The 17,729-nt window shown below is 31.8% G+C and overlaps 1 protein-coding gene across 1 annotated transcript in view; it reads left to right on the top strand.

Annotated features, from left to right (window-relative positions):
- The window catches only part of LOC123693316 (lachesin-like), a 60,582-nt gene extending 43,074 nt beyond the window's left edge, over positions 1 to 17,508 (top strand). The window contains exons 5-10 of the mRNA XM_045638356.1: positions 4,349 to 4,477; positions 7,733 to 7,870; positions 12,182 to 12,337; positions 13,051 to 13,140; positions 15,796 to 15,897; positions 16,687 to 17,508. Coding sequence (XP_045494312.1) covers positions 4,349 to 4,477; positions 7,733 to 7,870; positions 12,182 to 12,337; positions 13,051 to 13,140; positions 15,796 to 15,897; positions 16,687 to 16,706 — 635 coding nt within the window. The 3' untranslated portion in view covers positions 16,707 to 17,508. The remainder of the gene's footprint in view (positions 1 to 4,348; positions 4,478 to 7,732; positions 7,871 to 12,181; positions 12,338 to 13,050; positions 13,141 to 15,795; positions 15,898 to 16,686) is intronic.
- The last annotated feature ends 221 nt before the right edge of the window (positions 17,509 to 17,729 follow it).

The raw sequence follows: 17,729 nt of genomic DNA, 5'->3' as shown, positions 1-17,729 counted from the left end.
GTCATTTTAAAAACATACTAATCGTATAATAATGTTGAAATTTAGGCACACTTCGTATTATAATACTAGCTTCCGCCCGCGACCCCGTCCGCGCAGAAAAATTAAGATTTATTTTTTTCTACGTATTTTTCCGGGATAAAAAGTATCCTATTTTATGCCCAGGATAATAAGGTATAATTATACCAAGTTTCATCGAAATCGAACCGTTAGTTTTCACGTGATGCTTGAACATACAGACAGACAGACAGACAGACAGACAGACAAAAATTTTTTTAACACATTTTCACATATTTGGGCTTGGTATCGATCCAGTAACACCCCCTGCTATTTATTTTTTCAATATTTTCAATGTACAGAATTGACCCTTCTACAGATTTATTATATGTATAGATACGAATTAAAGATTTTCAGCTAATAATAAAAAACCTCCTCAACCAATTACGTTAACGCACTCGAACAACAAAACAGAATTGAAAACGGATAAAATACGTCATCATTAGTGGATCCATACAATCTTCAAGTCAGCGTCGCTTGAATCGGAAAATAAGACCAAAGATTTGAGATAGCTTCAATCTTCTTAGAATTCGTGCACTCGGAACTGAAAGCAACGATGTTTGGATCGGTAATCCTATCAAGCTGATTTAGTTCAGTCTTCAAGCGTAAACAAGGTTTGCGCATCAGGTAATTCGAAAAATTTATGTGCAATCTTTAAACACGTTTTGAAATGGACTTGCTGGTGTATGTGTTTAAATTGATATCTATTTATTGTATTGATACAATGACGTCATTATTAATTCAGGAATTCTAACATTAATATGTAATTGAAAACCATATGTGTCACAGTATTACGAACACGTCGAGTAGGTAATTAATATTAATAGTGACTATAATATGATATATTTAAATCTTACCATCTTTAACCGTCTTTATTCCTAGTATAAAATAGATGGGTGACCACTGGCCAAATTATACGTGGTCGATTCAACCTTTGCTAATCATTAACTTTTAACTTAGAAATAAGAATAAGTACCCGTAAGTAATTACTCAATAGGTCCTGCTCCGCTAGATGTACGGGATAGGTAGGGACCTATCCCGTACATCTAGCGATTTACCACCTTAATTAATTAGTCATATATTTACTATTCACCTCTTGCGACGTTGTTCTATGCTTCGCTATGCAGCACTGTCTTTTAAAACTTCAGCTCTATCATATTAGGTATGTTCTGCTATTTGATCTTTGACATTTCAACTTGCTCATACGATTGGCGATAAGAATAAAAGAGAACTTTGCAATTTATATACGAATTGTTTCACGTTACCATATAATATAAATAATACATAAACCGCAAACGCATAAAGACTTCCATTTGCAAAGCGATTCAATTCAAGCGCAAAAAAACTATAGTAAGGTTCTTGGTATGTAAATGCAAGAATTGTTGAGTGCGGAATGAAAAACACTAGACCAGACGAGCCGTCGAATAGTATACAAAAAACACTTTTTCCTTTGTTTATTTATGCTGCAGTACTTTAAATTGTGTATACTGTATAGGCGTCTGCGTTTACCTTTAAGATTTAATTATAGTGCATTTTTACATTGTTTTCGTGGGTTTTTTTGTTCTTTTCGGGTCTGTGTTTGAAGAGTTGAGGCATCTGGAGTGGTTTGTTATACGAAATTGTAGTTTTTGTTGGACCTCGATAATAACAACGGAAGCGTTGGTTTCGATCTGCATTATTACCGGAAAATTATGTTTTGCATAACATTATTACATACACTCGTATTTAGGGTATCAACCATAGGTACTTTAAACAAGTAGGTATATGTACGAAGGAGGATTCGTGTATGCGTGTGTGACAAATAAAATTTAATTAAGCGAGAACCATCGATACTCAATTCATCAATTGTTTATACCTATAGTCAATCACCTTATTTATTTAAGACTACGTATAAACAATTGTTACAAAACAAAATATTGAACAAAACTTTTCATGAATGCTCCTTATAACTCTTTATATAGTAGAACCAAAAATACCTTTTAAAATACACGACAGATATGAGATCATCATCTCATGCATACAAAATAGAAAGAGTGTATACCATATAAGAACTTTACTTAAACATTCCACCATATCTCGTGCATCCTTTAAGAAACTTTATTCCTTTTGTACATATTAAACCCGCTTTAGCAATTCATCTCCTAGACATTTGAACAAGATACGTAAATGACGTCACATCTCTGAAAATATTCTCTCATAATGCTCCTACATTAAGATACCATTTGGGAATGTTGCTTCGGTAATAGTAACATGTTAGCTTGTAATGTAGTATTTTATTATGTTACTATAAAGTTTTATGATATTTTGCTGTGTAGTTTTATAGCATGATTGAAAAACAAATTGGATTCACGATCGGCGACAAATTTTATAGTATTGGATAACTTTATGTACACATTAATAGAATTGTATGAAGAAAAAGCCACGACGTTTATCCTAATCTAGAATAACCGATTAGAGTGTCAAAATGCCATGTAATTGGTTATTCTAGTTAATCTAATAGATAGGGAGGCGAAGAGGGGAATTTTCTGTAATACTCGAGCGTGGCAGTTTAAGATATGAGAGATACCTTAGACCTAATAGAACAACCTTGTTAACTATTTAGCTCTATATGTAGTGACGCGCGCCTAGGATAGACGATCGGATTAGTAAAAAAAAATCGATAGTCTGAAATACTCGAGCGCGTCAGATTAAGATATTGGGGGTTGATTTTAGTGTTTTAAGACTAAATTTAACTAATCTGACCATAAGTCCTTGACGCCGCCGAGTTATAGGGTCGCGAACTTGTAAAAAAAAAACGTTAATCCGGCATTCTCGAGCGCGATTGTTTTTATTTTTATTTTGAAGAATATAATCTAAAACTTACTAAAAATACAAAATCTGCCAGTTTCCGCATGACCGGAAGTCTGGAGGAGCCATTTCATCTTCCGAAAAACGCGTTGCAGCATATAAGTCGCGAACTTTACTTTTTCCAAAAAAAAAAGTTTAAATAAACAAAAAAGGTAATTTTATTTTACAAAAAAAGGTCTCTTTTCATTTTTGTCCAAAGTTAAAACTTTTTTTACTTGAAGCATCGTAAAAAGTCAAACTCCCGGTTTTTTGTGTATATTTCGAAAACTGAGGGAGTTAAGAAAAATTGATATGAAATAACGATGATTAAAAAAAAGAAACCCACAAACCTTTTTCGGTCAGATTAAAAGAACCCACCAACATTTTTGTCAGATTAAGAAAATATGCTTTCAGGATACCGAGATAAACCTCCCCTATGAAAATCTGACGCGCTCGAGTATTTCAAAAGGATTCTTTTTTTCTGAATTTTTAAAAATTCATCATAACTTATCGTCATGTCGTAATCGTCAGTTTTTTTAAGGGTAGCTTCCTTGGGGCCTACTTAACACCCCTTCCGAAAATCTGACGCGCTCGAGTAAATTTTTTTTTTGTGCATTTTTGACGAATTTATACGCCTAGCCCCACCACGCAAACCGGCAGATTAGTATACCGTTGTTATCAGAGGGACTTGGGGCATACGTAGTATGAATATCTGACGCGCTCGAGAATGCCCAAGTAACTGTTTTTTTTTACATTTTTGAAAATCCGTACACGCCAAACCCACCGCTAAAATGGTTTTTACCATAGAAGCTTTTCTTTTCGAAATTATTTTCTCTTTCGATTTTGATAAGTCTCGACGACGCCGTTGAATTACGTCATTTAGCTACCTCGCCTCCCTATCTATAAGTGCACTTTTTAATTGATCACTCTAAGGTCAACAGTTCTATAGAGTTTAGAGATTTTATATTCGAAGTAATTATAATATATTGTAACGATCTTTTATCATTCTAAATTATATAATATACTAGCGGTCCGCCCCGGCTTCGCCCGTGGTACCTACATGTTTAACCTATCCTATCTCTCAAGTTGGATCGAACTGCACATGGTGTGCGAATTTTATTATAATCGGTTAAGTGGTTTAGGAGTCCATTGAGGACAAACATTGTGACATGAGATTTATATATTATATTAAAGATTATTCGTCAATAGAAAGGCACATACTAAAAATTCCCAAACTTGACGTAACGATATTTTTTGTCAATTACCACAAATACCTACTATTATAAATGTGAATGTAAGTTTGTTACGCTTTCAAGCAAAAACTACTGAACCTATCTGTAAATATAAATTATGTTAAATTTGGTACAGAGACAGTTTGAGAAAGGGCATAAGATAAGTTTTATCCTATAGGAATGTGAACTTTGTGGGTTTTAATAAAACAAAATACTCAATATTTCCTTTATTCTAGTGTCAAAATCAAGCGGCGAATGGCTAAATCTAACTGCCGTAGAACGGACGACGTCAGGCGCTTACCTCTGTATAGCAACGAATGGAGTCCCGCCGTCAGTAAGCAAGAGAATACTACTAAATGTTATATGTAAGTATGTTTATTTTATAATTTGTGGATAATTTATCCATCAATCAAAAAGTGTGAATTACACATTAGAATCAGTAATTCTTTTAAGTGGCCATAAGTCGTCTCATATGCTTTATTACATAATAGGTTTCCGCCCGCGGCTTCGCCCGCGCAGTCAAAGTAAAACCCGCATAGTTCCCGTTCCCGTGGGATTTCCGGGATTGCGTCATTTTCCCGGGATAAAAAGCCTATGTTCTTTCTCGGGTATCAAAATATCTCTATACCAAATTTCATGAAAGTTGGTTCAGTAGTTTAGGCGTGATTGAGTAACAGACAGACAGAGTTGCTTTCGCATTTATAATATTAGTATGGATTTCAAGCTTTAATTTAAAGTTTCAATCTTTGTTATTTTAATGTAAAACTATTAAAATGAATGTTTACAATGCTACGAGATCCAACTACGTTTTAGGAATTCCGTGTTTTTTTAGTCCACAAAGTAAACAGACAGTCCTTATCTACGCTTTTAAATAAAATAATTGTGTTTTCTTGACCGAAAGGGGTTTGACATGGGTTGCAGGGTAAAAAGGAAATCATTAGGTTTGGAATGTAAGATTTAAATCCAACTTACTGAAAAGCCTTGTGGAATACTGTAATAGAAGAATTTAATAGAAATATATTCTAAATTTCACACAAAGTCATCTGATTAGATTTAATATGTAGAGCTTATCTATATCTATATAATATATAAAAATGAAACCCGTTTTCCTTGGTCACGGCATCACGCGTGAACGGGTGGACCGATTTCGATAATTATTTTTTTATTATATTCCTTGAAGTACGAGAATGGTTCTTTTGTAGAGAAAACGTAAATATGTACCACGAGTGAAGCCGGGGTGGACCGCTTGTTAACTTATAAAAGTGTTGTTTATAGCCCCTTAACAATAAAAGTCTTTAAGTAGGTATATGAAAAAACCTAGCGCATATATTATGTTTAATGACGCATTCAATAAAATAACCCTAGAAATAACGTCATACAATAAAGTTTATAGCATAGCGAAATCAATACGAGCTAATTAAATGGAGGCACTGAGATCTGTGACGCTATAATGTTCTCGTAAGAGCGTCGACGGATTTTATTACCGAGCAAGCTAAGATTATATAAGTGATTATATCATATATGAAAGAGAGTTTACTTTTATAATGTGACTATTACAAAGATACATAATAATATAAAAAGTGTGATATTTCTGTCTTTAAAAAAACTGCTAAAACAATAATTTTACTTTAGTTAACAACTCTTTTAAACAAAATTTTGGACTCAATACACATTTTAAATTAACATAAATCCTGTAACTTAAAGTAAACATGGATCATAACGTCTATCGTAGACACAAAGCAGACTATTAGAAAGAAACCACAACCGTTTCCAATGCTAATACGTATCCACAAAAACTAATAAAGGCAAGCCCTACGTTTATATTAACCATCAGGTCGGCACAACGTCATAATAACCCTCCGCCGACAGTCGGATAAAAATGTAAATCCCCGACGTAATTGACAAGGGTCTAATTAATCCTCGTATTTCATGTTTCGTTAACCACATTAGTTACTCATTCATTAATCGTTCGGATCAGCGGCCCGGAACGTGTACGTCCGACAAACTTATCTCTGCGGTTCTTCACAATTATTCGCTATGAAATCGACTGAAGATTTATGTTTGTCAACGTTTTCGGACGTTAAAAATCAAACTCGCATGTGTCTGCCTGCTCGACCGTCTTCAAAGGGACGGTTCTGTATTTTTTGTGCAATTATTTCCATGATTCTTTTGTTTTTTGTTACGTTATACTTTTGAGATGCATTCATATAAATTTTCAGGAAATTGTGTGTAGAGCTTTTTAAAATGAACAACATTTTGTTTTCAATCTGCTAATTTGTCTGTGTATCTATAGTAAAATTATATATAAATTATCTCAGCCGATACAATTCATCTCATCAACAATGGGATTGCTAGCTTTCAAGGGTATGAAAAACGTGCAATATATTAATCTCTGAATATGGAATTAATGTGTTTTAAATTAATATATTAATTAATTGAATTATTGTAATGTGAAAATTGGGGCTCTTTTTTATCTAAAAATATAAATTATAAACGTTACAGATCCAGATTTCTTTAAATGTCGATTATTAACAACTTTTCTTTATAATTTCATAAATTTATTTGTTGCTGTGTCTTCTTGTTTGATCTAGCGGGTCTCTATGAGATTGGTATTGATTTTTACGAGTATTTCACATATAGATAGCAAAAATTGCAAACAGTATCTAGGTAACTAGGTAATTTTTGAAAAAATAAAATTTTCCCTAATAAAATATTTTTCATACGTGTCACACGAGCCAACTAACTCGTATAACCTTCATCTAAATTTAGAAGATTGATACAAAAGTTCCTGAATCTTAATTATTAATTAAGCGAAAAATGACATCTAACATCTAATGCCAAATATATTAATAATTCGCCGCAAAGTTTTTTCAAGCCGTGTTAATGAGAGGAAACTTCTTTCATTCGTATTTGTGATGGCATTATAATTAAAAACGGAATAAAGCACAGCAGTAATATAAAGCCACATTACTCTGTTTGAAAAATAATCTCAGTGTTTGCGAATCTAGATTTGTGCCAGGTTGGGGTCAAGTTGGAGCTTATTACATGTGTCTGTATTGAAACGAAACCAGGGTTTTATGTTTACTAGCTTTGATGTTAAATGTACGTCGTTTATCGTATTTAATGCTGTTAGTTGGAAATTATCGTTAATTTTAATTGTTACTATATTAATTACATTTTATCGTTTCATAAATATTTTCATTTTTTATATATTATTAAAGTTGTAGTCTTTAAATTGTGTTTACATGCATTTTTATCGCTACTTTACAATACAATACTACATATTATATTAGAAAACAGTCATCCTACATGTCTGTTTTTCTATTTACGATAAACTCAAAAACTGCAGTACCGATTTTAATTATATTTTCACAAATGGATAGCGTAGTTATCAAGGAAGGTTGTGTAATATAATTTATTAGATTTTGGACAACGCGAGCGAAGCTAATTCTATGTTAACTAGTTAATGTCTATTTACGACAATTCTCAGAAATTTGTAACGTATATTATGTAATATAATATATAGTTAATATAACTAATTCAGAAATTTAGAGAATATCAAATCCATATTATTACTCATTAAGAATTAATAATAATCAATAAATATTTATTTCCCACAGTCGCTCCCTCAGTATGGACGAGCAAAGTAGCGATTCGAGCCCTGTCAGGGACGTCGGTGACGCTGCAATGCACTGCGGAGGCCTATCCTATACCTGTCACCTATTGGGTGCTTAATGGAGAACAGAGGCTGGTAAATGGTATGTGTTTTGTTTGTAATAAACAATATTTACATAATATTATTGAAGCTCCAGGTTTCTCGAGCGTGGATTATATGAAAATAACTGCGTTAAAAACAACCGACTTTAAAAACGGAAAAGTAAAAAATGAAAAAGATTAAATTTTATAATAATACCTACGTGAATCAAAACGCACATATTTTTAACAAAAAAATATATAGAAAACACTTACCTACGTTACATAATTGAGTATTTGAATAAAAAAAAATATTGATTTTTTTAAATGTATTTTAAAACCTTATTATTAATAATATTGATATTTAATGCAAAAAAACTCAAAAAAAATGTTTCTATTAATTATAAGCAATTAAAAATTGATGAAATTTAAATTAAAATCACGTGACTATAAACGCGCCATGACTGGTCACCATAGATGTGACGTCAAAATGTTTTAGTTGTATTCGTTTTTGTATCAACTGCAATGTGTGAAAACTAACATTATGACGTCACACGCGTCCGGGTGACGCTTCGGGAGTTGTCGGTGTGTTTTCGGTACTGGATTCAAAGACTAATTTTTATTTTGAAATACCTTTTGAATTATTGAAAAAAAAAATTAAAAATATAGTTTTGGTATAAAACTAATATATAATCTTTCCATTTAGCACAAACAAAAATTTTTATTCAAATACTCAATTTGAAAATATTATAAAGTACAAATGTAGAGACCAGACATAAAAGCATAAATATAGAAATAAATATTTATTAATTTAAACAGATTTTTAACGCGGTTTATTCACTTATAATACCACAAGAGCTTCAAAATTATCGGGTATTTTCCGATAGGTTCGTTGCAAACAAATGAAGGAGTCAAGTTTTTAGTCAAGGCTAAAAAATCACGAGCGCGAAGCGCGAGTGATTTTTCCTGAAAAACTTAAGTTTCGGTAGTATGTCAAAAACATATTTTACGAATCAAATGTTAGTTATTAGTAGGTAACTTATAACTTATTATAGCTGTTGTTGTTTAAAAAATATTAATGTCTAAGCTAGAAACCAAGTCCTTCTTCCTTTGTGCTAATAATTATGAGTCTGGTAAGCCAACAACTATTTTCACTATAAATTCTTTCCCTTTTTTCTCTCATAATAATAATTTAAATATAAAAGATACCAAAGTCACGAGGCTCTGTCCATTTGTCATCTAAGCTGGCTCCGCGCCAATCACAGATGATTGATATCTAGCCACCTCGTTATATACTCGTTTTGAATATCAATATCGAATGCACTGCCTTTCACTGAAACGTGGCCAAATTTTAGATAACATGTTACTTTGGGTATGGAGTTTCGTGGATTTTGTTGGACTAAATGGACTAACTTTGTAATTGTAATCTGGTTTTAATGTTAGGTCTCAGGTTTGTTATGTAGCATTTAATAAAGAACTGCAGTAATCTTGCAATTTTTAACGATAAATAAACTCATATTATGCAAAATAGTGGCTAAAAGTTACAATACATAATCTACGAGGCTACGCTCTTTCTATAGAAGTTATCGCAGACAAATCAAGTTAAAATTATTTACTATTACATTCTATTTAGATTACGTATAAAACCCTTGAATTTTTACAAACAAATTTATATAAAAATACTCAAACAACTGCACCAAACAGACGCAAATTGCATAGATATCAAAGCTAGAAAATTCCGTCCGTTCTGTACATTGTGACTGTTTCCAACAAGCTATTATTTGTGAAGCCTTTGTGACTGCCTCAACTATAGTCCTCTAAATATCCGGGGGCAGGCCTGGAACGGAAATTTATTACTTGTTTTAACACGTTTACACTGTTTGGTTATGACTTGTTAATTTTGCATAACATGGTATGTGCTGAAACCAAGCTGAAACATTGTATAAAGTTGACAGATTTATGAATAATAACAACTAAAATAACAAGTATAAATTATAAACTTCATGATTATTTACTATCGAACAGAATATATATTTATTTAAGCTTGTAGAAAACATTGATACATGAAAAGTTGTGAAACAATATATCACAATATGTTTCAATTAGGTATTTAAATATTATATGTATTTGGAAATTGTTTTGAAAATCATATTATGATTATAATATAATAATTGATAATGTGAAATACTAATAAGAGTTTTTGAGCTCATTTTAATTGCATTACTGTCTGGCATGTCAATCGATACAGTATTTGGTTATATGTTTTAAAGCAATGTTTGTTGCAAAATTTCTATACAAATTATCCGCCCTGACTTCTACCACATCTTCATATTATGAATACTAAGATCCCACAAATTTAAAAATATCTACAAAACTTTGCAAGCAAAATATCTTCAACGTTTAATATTTAATGCTAAATATATACGTTCATGAACCGTAACGCGACCTCGACTGCAAACGGCCTATAAAATATAAGGCCTTGTTTGTGAAGTTAAAAATGAACAACATTTATGTAGATGCAAATACTTTTAAGATCTAAAAATATATAGACTCAAAATACAAAATATCTTACACATAATAGTTTATCCGTCCATATTTTCATATGTACGTATTTCTAAATTTTTTATTTATAGTTTTTTAAAGTGTATTCGTAGCTTCGTGTCTACGGCACACGTGCTACGCTCGAGCGTAGCACGTGTGCCGCACGCTCGTGCAAGGTTAAAAATAGCAGTAAATACAGTATTAAGCACTTATATTTCTTAGCTGAAACTTAAAGATGAACATACTTAACTCTGTTATAGCATAAAAGTGGATTGCATACAATATATTTCAGTATAAAGATAGAAAATAGATTTGGTATCGTTATTTTGCTAGAAACAACGTACGTACGCTCTATCCAGGGAATACAATCTCTTCAGTATTTATTTAGTGGTGAGCGCTCTGCGGACAAGACGAAGAGCTTTATAGAACATGTAAATGAAAACATAATGACGGTCTGAAGTGAACTAAAGAATAACCCTTTAACTTCCACAAAACTCATTAACCGCTAAATAGCTTCTTGCATTTTCATGACAAGATCTGCGCAGCATGAAATATTTTAATTATGACAGCTGATATTAAAGTTTACGATTAGTCCTATCTTATGAGAATGTTATTTAGGTAGCGTTAATATTAAATTTTGCTAACGTCTCATGTTAATATTTTTGTTCAGCAGATTTTACGGCAAGATAAGTGTAAAATCTTTTTTTACTCCCACAATCATATTGTTCTTGACATATCCAATTATGAGAAGGAAATAGGTTAATGTATTAACGAATAAATAAAGTAAATTAAAAGTTCCAAAAGATGAGCTGAATACATAATAATATACATATAGGTACGCTATACTTTTTCGTTAATCTTTGGAAATATTCGTGGTATTTAAACAAAAATTATTGAAATTACAACTATAAACTAGGTACTATAGGTAGAAATTAGAATTATATTGATGAGATTAATTTAATGTATTAATAATAATTAAACAATTAAACATATAATTTATTCATAGATGGAGTCATAGAATAATATAAAACTATAAACAAAAAGCATCTAACAAAATATATTTGTAATAATTCTATAACGAATACGGGACACGTTAATTGCATAAATTATAAAGTCCACGGAACAAAAACTACGCCGAAAACAATTAAGCATAACTGAATTGTGAAACAAGATAAAACTTCAGAATCCCAACTCAGTTCAGTGGAGATAGTTTTAACTCACTCTGCTATCTGCGAACTAGATGAATGATTTAAAGACAAACTTATGTATTATTTAAGGAGTATAATTTTGAAGGAAAATGGTGAAGTTCGTTTGTTGCACTGATTTGGTTTAAAAATAAAATATGGGCTTTAACTTTTAGAAATTAGTAGGTCTTCGTATTCCACTTTATTAAGATTAAGCTGTTATTTTTAACGATAAAAAGTAAAGAAGATATAAAAGTTTACGTTTTAATCAAATGTAAAAACATTTTACGAACACTTTTACAACGTACTATTTTAACCTGTTGTAATTTTTTTTAAAGTGTAAATTTCAAATTTATGACAACTCTTCACGCTAATACTGAGCCTGGCAGACAAATAAATTGTCATTCCCTATCTCATTCACCTCCTCCATCCCATCCTCATCTTCATTACCAGTCTCATCCTCATCTTCATACTAAAATTACTGCTAGAAAATAATGTGTATCTTATTAAATTTTTACACAGGTCGGAAGTACACATTACAATACAATAAGTCGAGCATCTCACGGTCCTCATTCCCATCCTCATCCTCGTCTTCTTCCTAAAATATAACTGTTAGAAAAGAATCTGTATCTTATTCAATCGTTTCAACAGGTTCAAAGTACACAATAAGCCGCACATCCCGCGGCTACCGGCACACGCTGTCGCTGTCGGTGGGCGGCGGCGGCGTGGCGCGCGGCGACGCGGGCGCGTACCGCTGCCACGCTGAGAACAGCGCTGGCAAGGCGCATGCTGAAGTTTTCTTGCACAGTCAGTATAGTTACAGTCACAGTGTAATCATTAGCTGTCATAATGATAGTCATAGTCATAATAAATATTTCAGGACAATTTTCACACACGGCACAATCTGATTCCATACTAAGCTTTCGCTTGTGTTATGGAAACCATATGGCTGATAAACATACATATATAATTTTTAAATAAATACTTATATATATAGATAATTAACACCCAGACACAGCAAACATCTATGTTCATCACACAAATATTTGCCCCGGGTGGGAATCGAACTCACGACCTCTGGCTTGGAAGGCAGGGCTACTACCAACCAAGCCAACCGGTCGGTCGAATATGATACGATAATAATGTATAATTGTAATTTGTGGGAGATGAGATTGATCAATTCCGTTCCTATTTGTTAAAAAAAAGACGAACGCGGACGTGTTCCTGTACAGTCAGGGTAGTTACAATGCTAGCTGTCATAGAGAAAGTTAAAGTCTTAAAATATATAAATGGAATATAATAATTCGCGGGAGATGTAACCTTTAAATTCCTGGTTGAAAGTTATATTGATATATTGTATTGATAGAAATTTTAACATACAATCGAAGTCAGTGCTTCATATTTACGACGACGATATTTATGATATTTATTACGACGTACGAGCAATAAATGGCGGAAAATTAAAAGTCAAAAGAAATAAAAGTTTGATTATTTACTAAATATATATTTTTTACCCACAGTGCTCACAACAACAACAACTACTACAACAACAACAACAACAACCACAACAACTACAACCCCGCCGCCAACAACAACAACAGTGCTGCCATGTGAGTAAATAAAAAAAATTGTATAGAATATTTGTTTGCTATTGAGTCTCTTAGATGCCTGAAAATTTTAGAATAGAAGATGATGTCAAGTTCAATTCCATCGCTAAAAATATGATTAGAGACACCATTTTACAAAAAAAAAGGTTATTCCAAGTATAGTTCTAAAAAATGAATTTGAACTCAGTTATCATTTTGCGGAACCGTAACAATTTTAGCCGAGACATTATTTTATCAGTATAACATAAATGATTAAACCTCCCCAGCCAATTGAATTCTAAAGATAGTACCAGATGAAAGCTTTACAAGTATCGGCTCTCCAAAGAGGAAATATTTTAACATATTGGAAACGTAAATTGTGAACCTTTTTACGATAAACACGCGTTTTATAAGCGAATCCTTATTTGTTGGGGACTTAACATGAGTTGGAAATGCGATTTCTTTTGACGCAGCGTGTCGCAACATTTTATAATATTGAAGTTTGAGGTACGATAGGAAAAGTATTTTTAAATATAGATATTATTTTATATAAGTATTTAAAAAAAAAAGCTTAGAATACACTAAATTAACTGAAATAAGCCCTCGCTTACCTAATTGATAGAGATATAAGTTTTAAGGTAGGATTAACACATTTTACAACTATGTTATTTTTTGGTTTATTAATAATTATTATACTAAGTCGTAAGTTAATGTTTTCACAATTAATTTTATGTACTTTAACATTATCAAAATTATACTAAAAAAATATTAGTTATCACCTATAATATATTAGGTAATTCGTAATATTAAAAATAATTTTAACGTCACGATAACGTCATAAAACTCAAACATTTACGAGCACTCGGCTACTCTTACATAGTTATTAATTAGGTCGCTAATAAGTGCTAATAATGTCATACTTTAATACTATAAGGTCAATGACACTCCCTCAAGACTCAGTCTAGATTAATATTATGTTTATTATTTTAAGACAGCGTTTATTTAAATATGAAGTATAATTTTTATCACTTAAATCTAGATTTAAAATGTTTGTAATCAGTTTAAAATGTGTATAACATTCTACATTTGAAACGGGCGTTTCATTTAATATGGGCGGGTTTATTTTGTGTATGTGTTAATTATTGAAAGTAGAGTTATAACGTATCTCTATATTCTAACTATGATATTATGTACTTGTATAATGCAATTTACTATCAGTTCTTCGGCTACCAATATCAAAATTCCATTTTTTATTATATTACTCAATCGTGGTAATTTATTCATGTTTTAAAACATACGTACTTGTTACTAAAGACAACGTAATTGAAGATTATTAAAGGAATAATTGTTAAAGATAACTGATCTATTTTTAAGAATAAATTTATGAAATTGCTTAATCCCAAAAAGCAATTTTATCCTGCAAGTAGGCAGGCTTCGCGCCAAGTCAGGGATTTCTATTCACCTCTAGGGATCTTACACATGACTTTTGCCTTAACTGTTAGTAGAAGAAAATAAAATATATTATTAGACGGGTAACAAAGGAGTTATTCATGTATTTTACCAATATTTCATCTATATGTTTATCAAATTTCATCTCAATTAGTTCAGCAGTTTTACATCATAACTTATAACGTCAAAACATACGAGAGTCGCGCACATTACTTAATTCTAGTTCATGGCCGTAAAAACGTCCGATTTGTTTCATTTAGCGCACGACACACATTTATTTATAAATATAAATTTAAAATCCGAGAGACACGTTCCACGAACCATATTTAACGTGACACGTTTACTATTTATGCACGTTTTATACGAATGTCCGCTTTCTTTGTGCCGCTAATTGCTTAATACGTGAATACTTTATGCTTTACAGTTATATAAAACACTTTATTATGCTAAAACTGTTCTCTTTTATTCTCTATTTGATATTTATGCGCTTTCAACGTTTTAGATTCAGCCCTTTTGACAGAGAAAGAGTTGTGTGTGTTTAGAATTAATGTGTATCTAAAAACCATATTTTTATTTTGATATCTATATTGTATAATGTGTATTATATTATTTTGAACTCTGTGTAGCGTAAAGAATTCAATGGATTCTAACTTTTGAAATGTCGTTATCGTACCATGATTATGACGACACTTATTCAATAATATTAAATCATAATTATATGAAAAATATGAGTTAAAAGTATTAATTAACTAAGCCTTAAAGTTTTTATGGCTTATTTTTTAACGCTGTCGCAGCTTTTAAGTGAAAAGTTTCTGTACGTTCAGTAGGATTCATATTGAGGAGTTAGCTAGTGAAAAAGGCTCTCTTTTAATACTTTTGAAGTTATTTGCATTAGATTAAGATCCATTATGTTTGTGTCACTCTACATTTTAATAGCCCTTCTACTGTCTCTCTATTTACTTTGACCACGTGGACAATAGATATTAACTTTACAGTTCAGACAGTTTTTTGGCATATTATGATATATTATGTAGTTACATATTATGTAAACCAAATTGTATATTGACATGATTGCAAAGAGCAACTATGGAGTTTCTTGTCGGTTCTTCTCCATAGATACTGCTTTACGAATCGGTGGTAAATGTAAAATATATGTAATGACGATTCAAAAGTGCTTAAAGAACAGAATAAATGTTTGAGTTTGAACTTATATAAATAATATTGTTCCAGATGACGACAGTCACTTAGAGGAGCTGCACCGCGGGGTGATCGAGGACCCCGCGCTAGAGGACACATACGTGGTGCTCAGCCAACACCAAATGCAGAACCTTGGTAATATATTATTTTAATTAATGAAATAAACTAAGTTTGCAATTAAGAATATAGTATATAGGTTAAGTTATAATAATAATAGAGTAGTAATCTATTTTTTTTTCGGAATAATTCATTTATGTACAAAAATCTACAATGAAAATTCTTCAAAACTATTGGATTTTCAATATAATATTGTGTACAAATTGCGAGCGTCTCAAAGTAACTGCGAAGTTTGAGAATTGAACCGAAGTATAATAATAATCTCAAACAATTTGCAATTATAGATGTTAGCATAAAGTTAGGGAGGAAACCAAATTCAGAATTCGCTACTCACTTCATTATTGGGTACCTACTCAAGATTGAGTAAAAACATAGTACAAACATATCTTAGTATAATATTTTTATATGATCTCGGCTAAATGTTTTAAATCTATAGAGCGAGATGTTATTTGTTTGTATGTTACGATTTACCATTTAACTCAAAAATTACTTGATCTATTTCATAAGAAAGCGTAATTTCCAAAAAGTATTCACTTAGATATTTTTAACATTAACCCAGTAAATTAAAATAGCAATAATAATAACTTTTTTTTTTTAATTTTTAAGCTATTGCATAGCTTCTATCGCGGGCCTTGAGCGCGGGGACCGACGAGAAATTCCGTAACGAAAAAACCTCACGCTCCCCACTCCGACGGGCGGAGGTGTGGCTTGAAAGCATAGCATGCAATAGCTTTACCGCGGCAGTCCCCGAATGCTGTGGCGTTTTTATTCTTTGTTATATTCACTAAAACTAAATATTTGTTACAGAAATGATAACGACGATGTGACCGGGGAGCGGGGGGCGCGCGGAGTCCCCCTGGTCGGACGGCTGGCCGCCACTGCGCGACCGTGCGCCAGCACTGGCCCACGCCTTGGCGCCAACACTCGCCATCGTAGCCGCCGCGCTCGCCGCGTTGGCGTGATGCTAAGCGAGATGTGATAATACTTGCGCCAATAGTTGGGCCAACGTTTGCGCCAATTGTATGGCCAATATTTGTATCAACATTGGCCATTTCTACCGTCAATATGGTTGGTGATATTAAGGACATTGCTACCATTGCGCCAACCTTGGCCATGCTGGTTGATACAGTGAACTGTGTTAGTGAAGTGAATTTGAACTGAAGTGAATAAGACTATGAATAAATTGTAATCGTTAATGATACAATATTGGACATAATAATTATGTGAATCTTTTTTGTTTTTTATGTTATTATTTAGTAGGTGGCCAAATTATTATCTGCTACATTCATTTATTTCAGTACATATTGAGTTTGAATAGTTATTTTAATGATTTTTAAAAGCTAATAGTGTAGGAAACTTTTTACTTACTTGCTATAAGTTTGTGTCTGATGATTTGGCCACCTGCATTAAAAACTATAAAATATAAATACTTCCTCTCAGTTGTCTTAATTTAAATAAACACATTGATAATAATTAAGCTCTCGTGTATAATAAATAGATTCAGATTCATTTTCAATACTTTACATTCATTTAACCTATATCAATGTTTTAATTTAAAACTTACTATAAAACGTAACGTAATTACTATAATAATATAATTTAGAATAAACTATAATCTAAAGCTGTAAATAATTTTGCACAACATTCATATCAAAATAATATATTGTATTTTTATTGGCCTATGTAAAAAACCGCAAAACTCCCGTATATATTATATTATTTTTATTTCATTGTATATTTGCATTTTACAATATTAGACAATGAAGTATGTTTGAGTTAACTACTAAAAAAGTACAGAATCTGGTAATAATTAATTTTGTTTAAAATTACACCAAAGAATGTATGATGTA

The sequence above is a fragment of the Colias croceus genome, chromosome 7 (genome assembly GCF_905220415.1).
Source record: "Colias croceus chromosome 7, ilColCroc2.1".
Classification (NCBI taxonomy): Eukaryota; Metazoa; Arthropoda; class Insecta; order Lepidoptera; family Pieridae; genus Colias; species Colias croceus.
This window is presented reverse-complemented; position numbering and strand designations above follow the sequence as displayed.